A 13,943-nucleotide genomic window follows, 5' to 3' on the forward strand; every position below is an offset into this window, starting at 1 on the left:
CACACTAAGTTACCCACTCAAGCCACTAGGTTACCGAATCCTAATGTAACAAACCATTAGAAGTTATCAAAAAGATTAATAATCTATGCAAGCATGGAAAATGAAACCTTTTTCCCTTTCTGAATAACTCAGACACCAATGATAAGCACTAATCAAATACTACGGCATTGTATGTGTGATGTGACTCTAGGGCCAAACAAACGACATACAAAGCCTAGAATTGTTCAAGTCAAAATAACCAGAAAATAGCTCAATAAACATAACAAACCTCATACAGGCGTATTAGTTCCCTTCATTTAACCAGAAAAACTTGGCTCAAGTCAAAATAATCACTTAAACCGCATAATGTTGGAATTGTTATAATATGTTAGACTTAGAGCAAACTTGTGACCCAGTGATTGACAGATGAGTTACAATGCTTGCAAATTCATTCAGCCGATGTACAACAACAGGTGTGTATATATACACAATTTTTTTTTTTTTTTTTTTTTTTGTTCAGCCTCGGGTCAAGTCAATACCAGTACGAGTGTGTGTGTGTGAGCTTTTCAGGTCTCCTGGCCACATGGCTGATGATGCTGACAATGTGTAGTTTTGAGCACTTGCAGGAGTAATAGGGCTACTGAACTTGTTACTACCATCACGAAGAGGCTGAGCCTGAGCCTGAGGAGGATTTTGAGTCTGAGGCTCAGAATTCTTCTCACCCTTGGGAGAGGTTACTTGCTTTGTCTTCATCTTAGCACTTCCATATACAAAACTGCACACCACCACCTGCACCCAAGAACACAACAGCAACATTAAGCAAACAAACAAAAATAAATAAGCCAGCGTTTGTCATACTGTTATTATATCTTGATCCTCTTCTTTCACATATTCACGCATTTGGAGAGAGTGATACCAATTACCACAGAATGATATTGAATATGGGGCCTCTCTCTCTCTCTCTCTCTCTCTCTCTCTCTCTCTCTCTCTAATTAACCCAACCATGTTATACAATATTACCATGTTATACAGTATTAAATGTTAGGCTTTAAGGGAACAACAAAAACATAAAGTTGGAGTAGTAGAGATGAGAATGTTGAGATGATGAATGAGCATACATGAAAAGATAAAATCTTAAATAAGCATGTTAAAAAAAAAAAAAAGTGGGTGGGCATCTATTGAAAGAGATGGTAGAAAATTGTTTGGGATAGTTTGGTCATGTACAGAGAAGGTCGATGGAAGGCAATGATAAGAAAAGTGAAACAAATAGCTTTGAGTCCTATAAAGTGAAATAGAGGAAGACTAAAAGAATACTTATGAAAAGTGTTGAATGAGACCTCTTGGTTAACAATATTCTTAAAAACTTTATAAATGATATAGCACAATGACTTCTGGGTTGATAAATTCCTAAAAATTTATCTGTACTCTTTTCAAGACAATTTTCAATTGTCACACTGAATGTGAGAATCTTGAATACCATGGTATGTCGTATGTGAGAGAGCAGCATGCTTGATGACTTCTTAAATGACCAGGAATAGGAAAATAGACTAGGTTTTCGGGAGATAAAGAATATACCTGCACTGGGCTTGCAGCGATAAGCACAGCAACACCACCACCAATAACATGACCCTCAGGGCTAGAAAGAGAAACACTCAAACCACCAGTTCTATCACAAGGTCCGCCATCCTCAGAAACCAAATATGAGCCAGACAAGCATAAAATTTGAAACCGGCCCTGCAAAACACAATACAACAATGAAAGATCAAAGGATCCTCCTTTTGATTCTCACTGAAAATCAGCAGTTGAAATGTCTTAGAGACACTAAAAGCACTCATTGTTTTTATTATCAACTACAACCCTACATTTGATTCTTGTGTTTCTTTTTCTCTTTTGGGTCTTTCTTCTGAAGCCAATCAAAGATTGCAAATCAACAGCCCCATTGCGGTCACTGCCGCCAACAAGCCACTAAGTACACTTTATACTTCGGAGAATTCAGTTTCCACATGATTCCTTGTAAATGGAAACCCTTAATCATATGGTCATGCAGGTAGAATATCTTGAAATATACAATTTACATTATATTGTAACTGCAGCCAGCTTCATTTTTTAACACTAACGCTTCAAGGAGTGCTAAGGTGAACTGCATTAACCTTATCTTTTTTAACCAATACAGAATCATCAGCAAGAAAAGGGTAAAACTTGCAAGTCATTAATTGGGTTCAAAACACTGAACAAGGACACTTAATAATGTCAGAGTTGCCAGCATAGGAGGATAAAGGATAAGCATCATGGTGTAGTGCTTTAACCTCGTAAGTGAGACTGATGTTTGCTGAAGCAGGTTGGCGTAGAGTGACTGAAGAAACTGTGCCAGTGCCTGACATGATGCACAGAGCCCTTGGTCTCTGCTGTGATAAAGACAACAACTTTGCTACAATGTCCTGGGGCCAAAACAAATACCATTTAACAAGCCTGTAATAACGTGCATTAATTGAAGACTAACATTATCAATATAATAACCATATTCATCAATTGAAACAGATTTGAAATTCAAATAAATGTATGAAGTATGATTTGTAATTCATCCTATCATCAACACTACTTACTACAGTGAGTTGCTCATCTTTTCCATTTTATTCTCCGGTATAGATTTGAATCCAATATATTACCATTTAAATTAAGGATATTTTCAGCAATTTGCAAGTACAAGGCCATTGTAAGACTCGGTAGACCAGCATATTAAAGTTCAGAACAGAAATAAAAAACACTTCATTGAATTAAATTATTTTTCTCTCCGTTGATTTTTTTATGCAGGAACACCTCCTGCATGCACACTGATCACAACTTTCACAAGTAAACTAATGTTTGAGAGTTGAGACAACCATATCTCCTTACAGATGCATAAATCACTAGTTATTTATATAAAATGCGGTCAAAGGCAAGCACCCTTGTGCCTAAGGTGCTAAGGCAAGGCACCAAACAGCTCTAACGCCTTAGGCACCTTAGGCATATGAAGGAATCTGACTCGGGCAGTGCATAATTTTTTATCTTATAAAATTAAAATACCATTTAGGTTATGCTTTCTTATGTTTTTCCTCTTCAATTCAGATAACTAATGTAATAGGCTTTTAGGTTGTTCTATGTCTTAAAACAATTTTTGAACTTGAGTAGTTCATTTTTGTCATTTGTGCTACTACAATTATTTAGTCTTTGTTCATATGTCATAATCTTTCAAAACTGACGTGAAGTCTTACTTCAAATTATGTTTTATCTATTTTTTTGTCTATCAATTTTTTATTGTAGCGCCTTGATTAAATTGGCCAAGCACTTTTCTATCACCTCTTGCCTAAGGCGTTTTACAAACATGGCACATTAAAAGTGCCTTTCACCTTTGGCTTCCTTGCAATTATTATTTTGAACTTGCAAATAAAAAATAGAAAATAGATCTAAATAGATAGAATCATTTAATTCTATAAAATGCAATCTTATAATTACCTCCCCAGCTCCAATGGTGATAACATGAGGTGCAAAAGCAAGTCCCGCTGAACTGTTCATCCATTCACCTAAGAAGAAGTAAATAAAACGTTGACAGTCCACACTCCATGCATCTCAAAGCATAATAAGTTAGAATAAAGCTATCAACTCCATAAACAGAATCAACGAACAGATGGAAAAGAAAGAAAATGGGAAAATGGAAACCCGATGTCTAATTTATCATCCGTTTGGAATTCAACACATCCTGAACAATCAACTGATTAAGTGTTCTAGTCACTGAACATGATAGCAGGCTTCTCATATGGAATTCCCTCAGTTTACCAAGTTTTACACACGTCCAGGAGTTGCATGAAGGACAATCACGTTGGTTTCAAGAATTTCCGAAGCAGATTTCATGACTAACAAGCAAAGCTAAATTAAGAATATCAATAACCTGCCATAGGCTAACATGCCTTATCAAACACAGTAGCAGCCTATTTTCTTCAAATGAGATTGGCAAAAAGAATTCAACAGCTTCACTCCCTAGTCACTGGATATCTAGAAATTTAGGTTGTTACCAAAAAAGGGAGGGTCTACTTTTGCATTCAAATTACAGCACAGAAGCTTTTTTGAAAAGAAACTACGCATCCACAGTACATCTGGAACATAAGGACATAATGCATATAAAATCAACAACAAATAGAAAATCCTCATAGAAACATACCTAGAGCCGCTAGCTGCTGCTTCCTGCCAGTTCCAGGTGGCCGTCCTCTATTCCGTTTCTGGGAAGGTGTGCCTGAACCTGGCGCAGAATTAGCAGTTGCAGACATGGGAGACAGTCCCAAAGAAACAGGGCCATCAGGACCATATTTACGCGGCCTTCCTCTCTTCTTTTTCAAGGGCTCACCTGAATGTACTCCAGGAGAGGAACTTATATTAATGCCTGGACTAAAATTGCTACGAGGAGGCTCCACTGGAAATGTAGAACCCACAGAAACACCTCGGACATTTGACTGAGCTTGAAAGCCAGCGTTTGACAAAGGTCTAAACCCAGGAGGTGTTTGTTGGAACCCCTGGGCCTGTGTTCCAGAGCCAGACCCAGAAACATTTCCTCTATGTATGTAATATGAAGCTGAGCCACCAGAGAATGCCATAGCTTCTCTCCCATCCATGCATTTACTAAGAGATTGGTGATAGATATACAAACTTTCTGGTAACTCTGCTCAAATCCTCAACCCTAAAGCTTCCAGAGCAGAGCCAGACTTCTCACGCAACTTACAGAAAAATTCACCAGAACAGGGGTTTTTGCCGGGGTTCTCCGAATACCAAGAAATAACAGGCTCGATCAGAGATGGAAAGATTGAATCTTAAGCCCAAAATTGTCGAGACGAGAAGGGGATCTAAAACCCAGTGACCCCAAGTTCTTCATCAAGTTCAAAAAAAAAAAATCCGGTCTATGCTAAAACACGGGTTTTGCAAGTCCGGTTTAAGTACGGAAATCTAAGAACCTCTCGGAGTTTATGATTCGTCTGCTCGAGTGAGGAAAAATTATGAATTTAGAGCTTTAAATTGTGTTAACAACAAAAACCAGGGTGAGAGCTTACTTAGGAAAAAAATGTAGAGAACTCATGAGCTCAGATTTAACCAAGGAAGCTCAAGCTAACGATCAAGAGGTTAACTGATCACGCCTCAACACATTGAAACAAACAAACAAATCTAGGGTTTTGATGGAGAAATGCCGGAGGTGGAGATGCGAAAAAGGAAGCGAAGAAAAGACAAGAGTAGGAGTTAGGACTAGGGATGGAGAAAAGAATTAAAAATTTGAGCTTTTTGAAATAAAGTGCGTTAGAGAGAGTGTGTGTGAGAGAGAGAGAGTGTGAAAGAGATAGCTGTGCATTTGATTTTAACAAAGGACTCTTCAATGTTCGGACAGTACTGTTCAATTATTTCTTTCACTTAAAAATTTAAAATATTTTAATTAAATTTTACTCCTTAATAAAATAATTATTTATTTTAAAATTAATTTTATATTTTTATATTTGTTATTATTAAATATTTTATAATAAGATATTTAAAAAAACAATAATTATATTTAAAAAAATTAAAAATATTTTATATTTTTTAATGGAAGAAATACTTAATATAAAATAATAAAAGTAAAAAATTTTATTAAAAATATTAGTTATAAATTAAAAATAATAAAAAATTTTAACATTTTTATTTTATTAGTAATTAATGACTATAATAAATTAATACTCCCCTCATTCCAAATTATAAAACACTTTTAAAAAATTTTTACATTTTAAAATATAAAATATTTTAAATAAATTAAGGTTTTATTAAATATGTCAATTTTAATTTTATCATTTCTCTCTCTATAATTAATTTTTATCCCTTCTCTTTTCAATATATTAAATTATTTTTAAAAGTTTATAATTTTTGTTTTGAAAAGATAAATTTGTTAGGTATATTAAATGAGATTTATTGGTATGTGAGATTTTATCTAAAAATATTTTATAATTCAAATAATAATAAATAAATATCAATAAAATTAGAAAAATATTAATTATTCCAATTTCTTATTATATTTAAAATAAAAAATTTCAAACTTCATCTTATATTAAGGATTAGAAAAGATATACTAGCCATTTTTTAATTTTTTTTGTTGTTTTCAAATTAAAATATTATTTTCAATTAAAATTTTCATTATGCCTTATAATTTACCCATTTTAAATTAAAAATATTAAAACTATTGAATGAATAAAATACAATAAAGTGTTGGCAACAAAAAAGATTAAAATACGATAAGTGTTCGTACATTAGCCAAACTGGTGGGAATAATCTGAAAATGAGAAGGAAAAAAATACTAATAAGATAAAAGGAAAGAAATATAATTAAAAAGTAAAAAAAAACAAAACAAAACGGAAGAGGGAGTGATAAAAAGGGAAAAGAATTGGGATTGGAGTTTCATTGACACAACCGTATTAGAAATTTGAGATGAGTTTTAAATGTGTTATTATTTATATTTATATTATTTGAAATTTAATTTAACTTAACTTATTTAAATTTTTACCCTTTATATTTATTTTTTCAATAAAATATTATACTAGATTTTATCTATTTAAAATTTAAAATTTTAAATTTTATAACAAATAATTTTAAAACAATAGCCTAGCTTGCTCTTTGGTTTCATGCAAGACATGATCAAAATATCTTCTTCTTATAAATAAATTAATATATAAAAATTTTATTATTAAAAATTTAAAATTTATAAAAAAATTTATTATTGATACATAATAGTATATCATTGACAAATATAATACATTGATCATAATATAAAATATAATAAATGTTATATTGTTTACTTGGTTTGATTTTATAATATGGATGATATTTGCAAAAAATTATTTTTTATTTAAAAATTATTTTTATTCCATTTTTTATAATTATAAAACAAAATGCAAAACTTATAAATTTGTACTGAAATAAAATTTAAATAATTTTAAGGCTGACTTTAATTATACAGGAAGACGTACTCACGTGCCAACTACACCCTTTTCAGATTGCCAAATCATGTGGAGGTGGGCTCAGCTTTAGAATCTGTCGTGTTCTCTACTATTCCCATTTCCCAACTAACAGTAACACAAGTGTGCAAAAAAAAAAAAAAAGGCACCTTAATATGAAATCTCACCCTATAGATATAATTACACTAGAGTCCCATAAAACATTCAGGCAAAAATGTCCAAATCAATGTTATGAAAAGTGGATCAGCTATTCCCCTCTTCCAAAACCTCATTTATGCTTACTCTAGTGCAGAGCCTATTCTTCATGCTCATGTTTCCAATCTTTGTAATTCCATTGGGGGATGGAATTTTAGTCTTGTGAATCGTCACCTCACTCCTGAGGTGATAAGACTCATTGCGCTGGTGAGACCATCTAATCCTGATAGGGAAGATGATGTCATTGTTTGGAGACCATTCTCTGATAGCAACTTCACCGTCAAATCGGCATACAAGGCTATGTCCTCTCAAAAGGATCATAACAACACCGACATTTGGGCTAGGATTTAGAAATGGCCTACTTATGAAAAAATCAAATACTTTCTTTGGAAGGCTAATTGGGATAGACTATAGCTCAATTCTACCTACACCGAAGGGAGTGCTCCTCTTCAAAGATCTTGTTTTTTTAGATGCAATTCTCTTGATTCCTCAATCCATATTTTATGAGACTGCATAGAAGCTCGTAACGTTTGGACTAAACTGGTGAATCCGTCAAAACTTAATACTTTCTTTTCCCTTTCTGTGCAAGATTAGATAATTTGGAATGCAAAAGTTAAGGTAGAAAATCTAAATACAAGAAAGATCCCTTGGCAGAGACTTTTTGCTCAGGTTTGTTGAGACATCTGGAAGACGCATTGTAAAAAAATCTATTCCGGAGAAATCTCTCAGAATGTCAACATTGCTTTTTCCAATACCCACCAAATCACCAACGACATGAGGTTTCAATATAAAGTTAACCTCCTTAGTCATGATTGCAAAAGGCTAGAGGAACGTTGGACACCCCCAAAAACAGGCTAGATCCGTCTTGACATTGATGGGGCTGTCAACTCCATCGGAGCTGGTACTTGTGGTGGAATCATACGAGACGATAAAGGGAATTGGATCAAGGGTTTTTTTCAAATACCTCAGTTATCATCCAAGCACAACAGCACAACTATTAGGCATTTTAGAAGGACTTCAGCTTTGTTGGAATGCCCATTTCGACAAAATCAACGTTTGCTCTGATTTTATGGAAGCACTTTCGCTTATCCAATATAATTTCCCTAATAACCATCATCTCTCTGGAATTATCAACAAAGTCAGAACTCTTGTCATGAAAGATTGGAGCATTACCTTTGACCACACATTCAGGGAAGCAAACAGATGTGCGGACATGCTCGCTCACCTTGCATCTCGGGATAGTCTTAACCTTATTATTTACAATCATCCGCCTCCAGGATGCAGATCCTTTATGGAATCTGACATGACCTGACTTTTTTTTCTTCTTTTACACAGTTTTTCCGTGTCCTTGTATTAAAAAAAAGTGGATCAGCTATTAAACTAAATGAAACATTGGTTCACAATTTAATGGTCAAAAAAGGATTGGATTAGATGTAATTAAGTTAATATATTTAAATACTATAAAAAAGTTTAAATTATTTTGTTATTGTTTTTAGAGTTTCTAGATCATTTTTAATTTTTTGGAAAGGGTGATCACATAATTTTTTGAAGGAAACAAGAACTTAATTTGTTTGAAAATATATTTAAATAAATATTTGGATGAATATAGATTTAAAAAAAAACTTATATATGGAGAAATAAGTTTAGAGAATCAGTTAAAAAAGAGATAAAAGTTGTGCATGCTTGCTTTTAAGATTGGTAATTAAGCATTTTTAAGGAGCAAATTATATGAAAAATGACAATAAAATCCATTTAAATTATGTAACTGACAGATTGGTATCATGAAATGGCATAATTTTCTTGGAATCCCGCTGTTTCTGTCATTAGAAAATTATAAGAAATGACACTTTTGCTCTTTATTTAAATTAAAAAAAATTACAACTTTCAATTCACAACTTTTGTTCATATATTAACAATTTTTATTTTTAAATTCACAATAATTTATTAGCTATTTGCAAGTCCTGATCTACGGGTCCTGATATGCGTCTTGTGTTGAAAATTCATAACTTTCCATTCACAACTTTTTTTTCCTATATTAATAACTTTTATTTCTAAATTCACAACAATTCAATAGTCATTCGCAACTCTGCATATGTAGGTTCTGATATGCATCATCAGGTGTTGAAAAATCGCAACTTTTCATTCACAACCATTGTTCTTATATTAATAACTTTTATCCCTAGATTCGCAATAATGTAACAAGGAATTGTAATTTATCAGTATCCTCTGTAAATTGATTAAATTAGCAAAAATGAATTATCACTCTAATTCAAGAAATAACAACTTTTATTAATTTAAATGACAAGAAAACCTGAAAAAGTGATAACTATTTAAGATTTTTGCTATCAGTTACATGATTTACAACTTGTATCAAAATACCTTATAGCCCTTTTTCATAAAAATATATGAAAGGTTGAATCTTCTAATGCCATCCTTTCTCTTTTCATTTTTATTCTCATACTCCCCCATCATATTGTATTTTACCTTTAATATTTTTTACAAAATGTCCTCCTATGTGAAAATAACAAAATAGTTCCTTTCTAAAACTAGAAGCAAAAGAAGTCATTTCTCATGCCAACATGAAACAATGAAATGGTCATTCATTAACATGTCTATTTTCCAAACATCATACTCACATATCTATTGTGTTTTATTTAACAACAATTATTATTCTTATATTCACAACTTTGTATTAGTTACTCACAATTTTAATTTATATATTTATAATATAACTGAAAATAATATATCATTTATCATTTATTTATGAGTAGGCATCCATACCTATGTACAGCAGAGAAAGTAAAGGCCTCAGTCATGAAGAGAAAATGAAGACATGAATCATTTACACACATTAACCCACATCAATTTCAATTATCACATACGAGAGGAGAAATTTTCAAGGAGGAGAAGAAATTTACCCACATACATCACAGCTAACAAAGGAAGAATGATTGCTTACATATACCCACATACAATAGCTCAACAAAACAAATCACTCACATACAAAAACTCAAAAAGAAATAAGACACATGAGAAGGAGAAGAAGGAGAAGGAGATGAACCAAAAGAAGAGCACAAAGAAGAGAAGGAGAGGAGAACAAGAAGACAAAGCAAAGGTAAGAACGTGTGAGAATAACTCTATATTGAGGCTTGGGATTTTTATTTTATTTGAGGGCAATTTGATCATTTTCTTTAATTCCTTAATGATAGAAAAATCACACGAAACTCTAGGGGGAATTATGCTATTTCGTGAGACCAATCTGTCATTTACATAATTTAAATGGATTTTTTTGTCATTTTCCCCAAAGTATAACCAAATTAAAATGCATCATATAAAACAAAAATATAGATAAATAGCTAGAAGAATCAAGATAAAAAGAAATAAATCTAAGGAACTAACACAAAAAATAAACATAAATGAGGAAGGGGAAAAAAGTAGACTTGTTGGGAGGGTTAGCTGTAAGGTCTCTCTTACTAAATCATATTAAACTCCACAAATAAGTAATTAAGGGCTTAACCCTCAAAAGATTATCAAAGTTGTATGATTACATAAAAGAGAAAAATTTTCAAATTATACACAATGGGATCCCCAAAATTTAATAATTTCAATCTCAAATACATTTAAAATTCTCAAATCAGAGTTTGAAAACAGTGCAAAAGCTTAGAAAACAAATGGGACCCACAACAATGAGTTTTAAAACTCAAAACAGCATTTTATACAGAAAACATGACATGCACCACGGCTTGTGACATATACGCCATGGCTCATCCTTCTCTGTGCCATGCGCTGCTGTGTGAGTCGCTGTGCGCCATGGCATATTGCATGAGAATGATAACATCAGTTGTTGTCATTTGACAACACAAGGAGCAAACTTTTGATGTGTCATAAATTTCCGTCCAACATTCAACTGAGGTGATTTTGGTGTCTACATAGAGCTTTCTCCCAACTCTAGCTAATGACACTGGTTTTACACTCAAATTCTTTTTCTATAAAAAGTTAGACGCCAAAACCCATTTTTACCAATTTTCACAAAAATCTCACAATTTTGGTGTCCCAACTCAACCACAAGTGCCAAAAGCCTACACTAACCATTTGACTACACTCAATGGACTTTAGCAAAACCATGCAATGCACCACACACAACCAAAAACACATAATTCTCAAAATCATCACTCAACTCCAAATTTCACAAAACATAAGGGGGAGGAAATTCATGCATAAAATCATCATTTTCACTTTAAATCTTTTAAAATATACATATTTCTACTTGCACAAGTATTTTGGCCCTATCCACATGTTTACAATCAAAACTCAATAATTCGGGATATGAAATATATAAGTTGTACACTAAGCTAATACAAGTAGTACAAAATAATAACATATGATCCTAGTTAGCAATTGTATTAATATTTACACATAAAAACAACAAAGAGAGGCATACAGAAAAGATTATTCTACAATCCTAAGCCTTTAAGTTTTTCCCTCGACTCAAATCCAATGATGAAAATATTGAGAATTGAGAAGTGAGTACAACTACTCAATAACCAAGTTTCACCTAACCTATACAGTTGCATATCAATTGTAAACAGATGCAAATAAGCAAAAATAACATTTCAACACATACGATGAACTTGGTCGAGATTCACAATACTAACAACCATATGACCAGGCCCAAAAATACATATATCCGTTTTAAATCACAATGCACAATACGAAGTCGCAATACTACCAACCATGCACTCTTAACACATACTGAACCACAATACTAATAACCATATGGCCAAATTTATATGCATGACCAAATGCCAATCTTATACTCTCTTGTTATCTCTAACATGAAAATGATGGCTATCACGTGGTTATGTCCTTACGGACTAACCTAGCCTTTTACTTATGAGGAGCTATTAGGCCAGGGTTAACTCACTTACTTATGTGATATGGTTTCTTCCAATATTAACAACCATGGGGTGTCATACCCCTAATTTAGCTTCCTCATGAAGCGGTTGAGACTAGTTAAATTTGAGTCCTTCATAGAACAAGTAAGACAATCCCGAATCAACCATGGGACAAGGGCTATATCTTGATTCCAATAGTTAATGTCAAGGCAAGGTCCTAATTCCAACGGTCATTGCTAGTACCATGTGGATTTATTTATTTACTCCTTTCCTTAGGCGAACTCTTGCTAATGATCATGTTATGCACATTTTACATATTTATACATTCTAATCCACAATACATCTCACATGAAATCATACCTCCCAATTCACAAACTCCACATACTCCATAAGTCAAAAGCATATTTAGCAAATTCTCACAACATAATATCAAATCAAACACCATTAAACACAAATGGATGGCATGCATAGGGTTTTCCCATTTCAAAACCATTTCCCTAAAAATCATCACATTGCTAATTGCCTTATATTTAAAAATATAAATTACATTTCAAATCAACCATTTCCATAAATAAACAATTAATATTAAACTATATTAATTTGGTTTTTCTCAATTATCTCAAACCTTTGAAAGGTCAATGGTTTACCCCTCACACAAAACACTTCTAAATCTTCTCCCAAGCTTGAATGGTGTCAAATCGAATCACACTATAATCATACATAAAGGTATCATCATAATCCCACTCTTAGGGAATTATCAACATTAATTCCACATTTTTTTTATTCTACCAATCCTATAAATCACTACCCATTCATATCCAATGTGTTCATTAAGTTCTATTAATGTACATTATCATTAATAAATCTTCAAACCACCATTAATAGATATTAAACTCCTCCAACTACCTTATTTAAGTTTATTGTCGAATATTTATTACTCCTATGAGCTAACCGCTTCCATAATCATTAATGTTATATTCCAATACCTTAATCAACCATTTCCAATGGGATCAAACCCATACTTCTATAGATCAAAAATAAAATTTTCAACTCTAACCCTAACTTAAATCTCCATAAATGAGGGAGAGAAAGGAATAAGAGAGTATAATAAACTTACCTTGGGTGCTTGGGAGCCTCAAAACACCAGTAATGGGAACCAATGCCGTGGCTTAGCAAAGCCTAAGTCATACTCTTCGCATTTCTCTTCTTTCTCTTCTCTGATTTTCAAGCAGACACAAAATTGATTTATCATATTTTTGTCCTTGCGTTGTGGCGCACACAGTTATCAACTGTGGCGTATGGCACAAAGAGGCCGTTGCATTCAAATCTGCCCCAATGCATCACATTAAATTGACCACACACTGTAGCATTTGGCACAGAGGGCATTCCTTCATTTTTTTTTCTCTTTCCTTGACTAAGTGGCCCGCCATTAATTCGGACCCACTTTTAGGGATGAAATTACAATAAATTACATCAATTAGGTGCCTCTAGCCACATACCTTATTAACTCAGTAATCGCACTCATTAGATTAACTAATCACGATTAAATTTTCTTGAATGTTACATTGGCTAATTTACAAAAGGGAAATAGTCCCACATTGCTTGAGTAATGTGGACTGAGGCACGTTAGTATCTATCTAAGGTTTTTGTTGTTAGTTACACGATCTACAACTTGCATCAAAATACTTTACAACCCTTTTGACAAAAATATATGAAGGGTTGAATCTTCTAATGTCATCCCTTCTCTTATCATTTTTATCTTTACACTCCCCCATTGTATTGTATTTTACCTTTAATATTTTTTACAAAATGTCCCCCTATATGAAAATAACAAAATAGTTCCTTTCTAAAACTCGAAGCAAGTCATTTCTCATGCCAA

At 32.9% G+C, this 13,943-nt stretch overlaps 1 protein-coding gene across 1 annotated transcript; it reads right to left on the minus strand.

Moving 5' to 3' along the window:
- Positions 1–254: 254 nt before the first annotated feature.
- Positions 255–5,197, minus strand: LOC129312173 (AT-hook motif nuclear-localized protein 5-like). Its single transcript, XM_054954796.1, has 5 exons — positions 4,175–5,197; positions 3,472–3,539; positions 2,286–2,417; positions 1,555–1,713; positions 255–768 (listed from the first exon to the last, which is right to left on the minus strand). The coding sequence occupies exons 1-5, from the start codon at positions 4,620–4,622 to the stop codon at positions 496–498; spliced, it is 1,080 nt and encodes a 359-aa protein (XP_054810771.1). The 5' UTR covers positions 4,623–5,197; the 3' UTR covers positions 255–495.
- Between the last annotated feature and the right edge of the window lie 8,746 nt (positions 5,198–13,943).

Source organism: Prosopis cineraria, unplaced genomic scaffold (assembly GCF_029017545.1).
Source record: "Prosopis cineraria cultivar Desert tree isolate PC_DT_omini unplaced genomic scaffold, ASM2901754v1 PC5, whole genome shotgun sequence".
Lineage (NCBI taxonomy): Eukaryota > Viridiplantae > Streptophyta > Magnoliopsida > Fabales > Fabaceae > Prosopis > Prosopis cineraria.

What these genes read in the sequence shown, in the direction of transcription:
- LOC129312173 (XM_054954796.1), bottom strand. Translation starts at nt 4,622, where the DNA reads ATGGATGGGAGAGAAGCTATGGCATTCTCTGGTGGCTCAGCTTCATAT. An exon ending in GCAGCAGCTAGCGGCTCTAG is followed by an intron (nt 3,540 to 4,174) that starts GTATGTTTCTAT and finishes ACTTCTTCTTAG; the next exon opens with GTGAATGGATGAACAGTTCA. An exon ending in ACATCAGTCTCACTTACGAG is followed by an intron (nt 1,714 to 2,285) that starts GTTAAAGCACTA and finishes TGTGTTTTGCAG; the next exon opens with GGCCGGTTTCAAATTTTATG.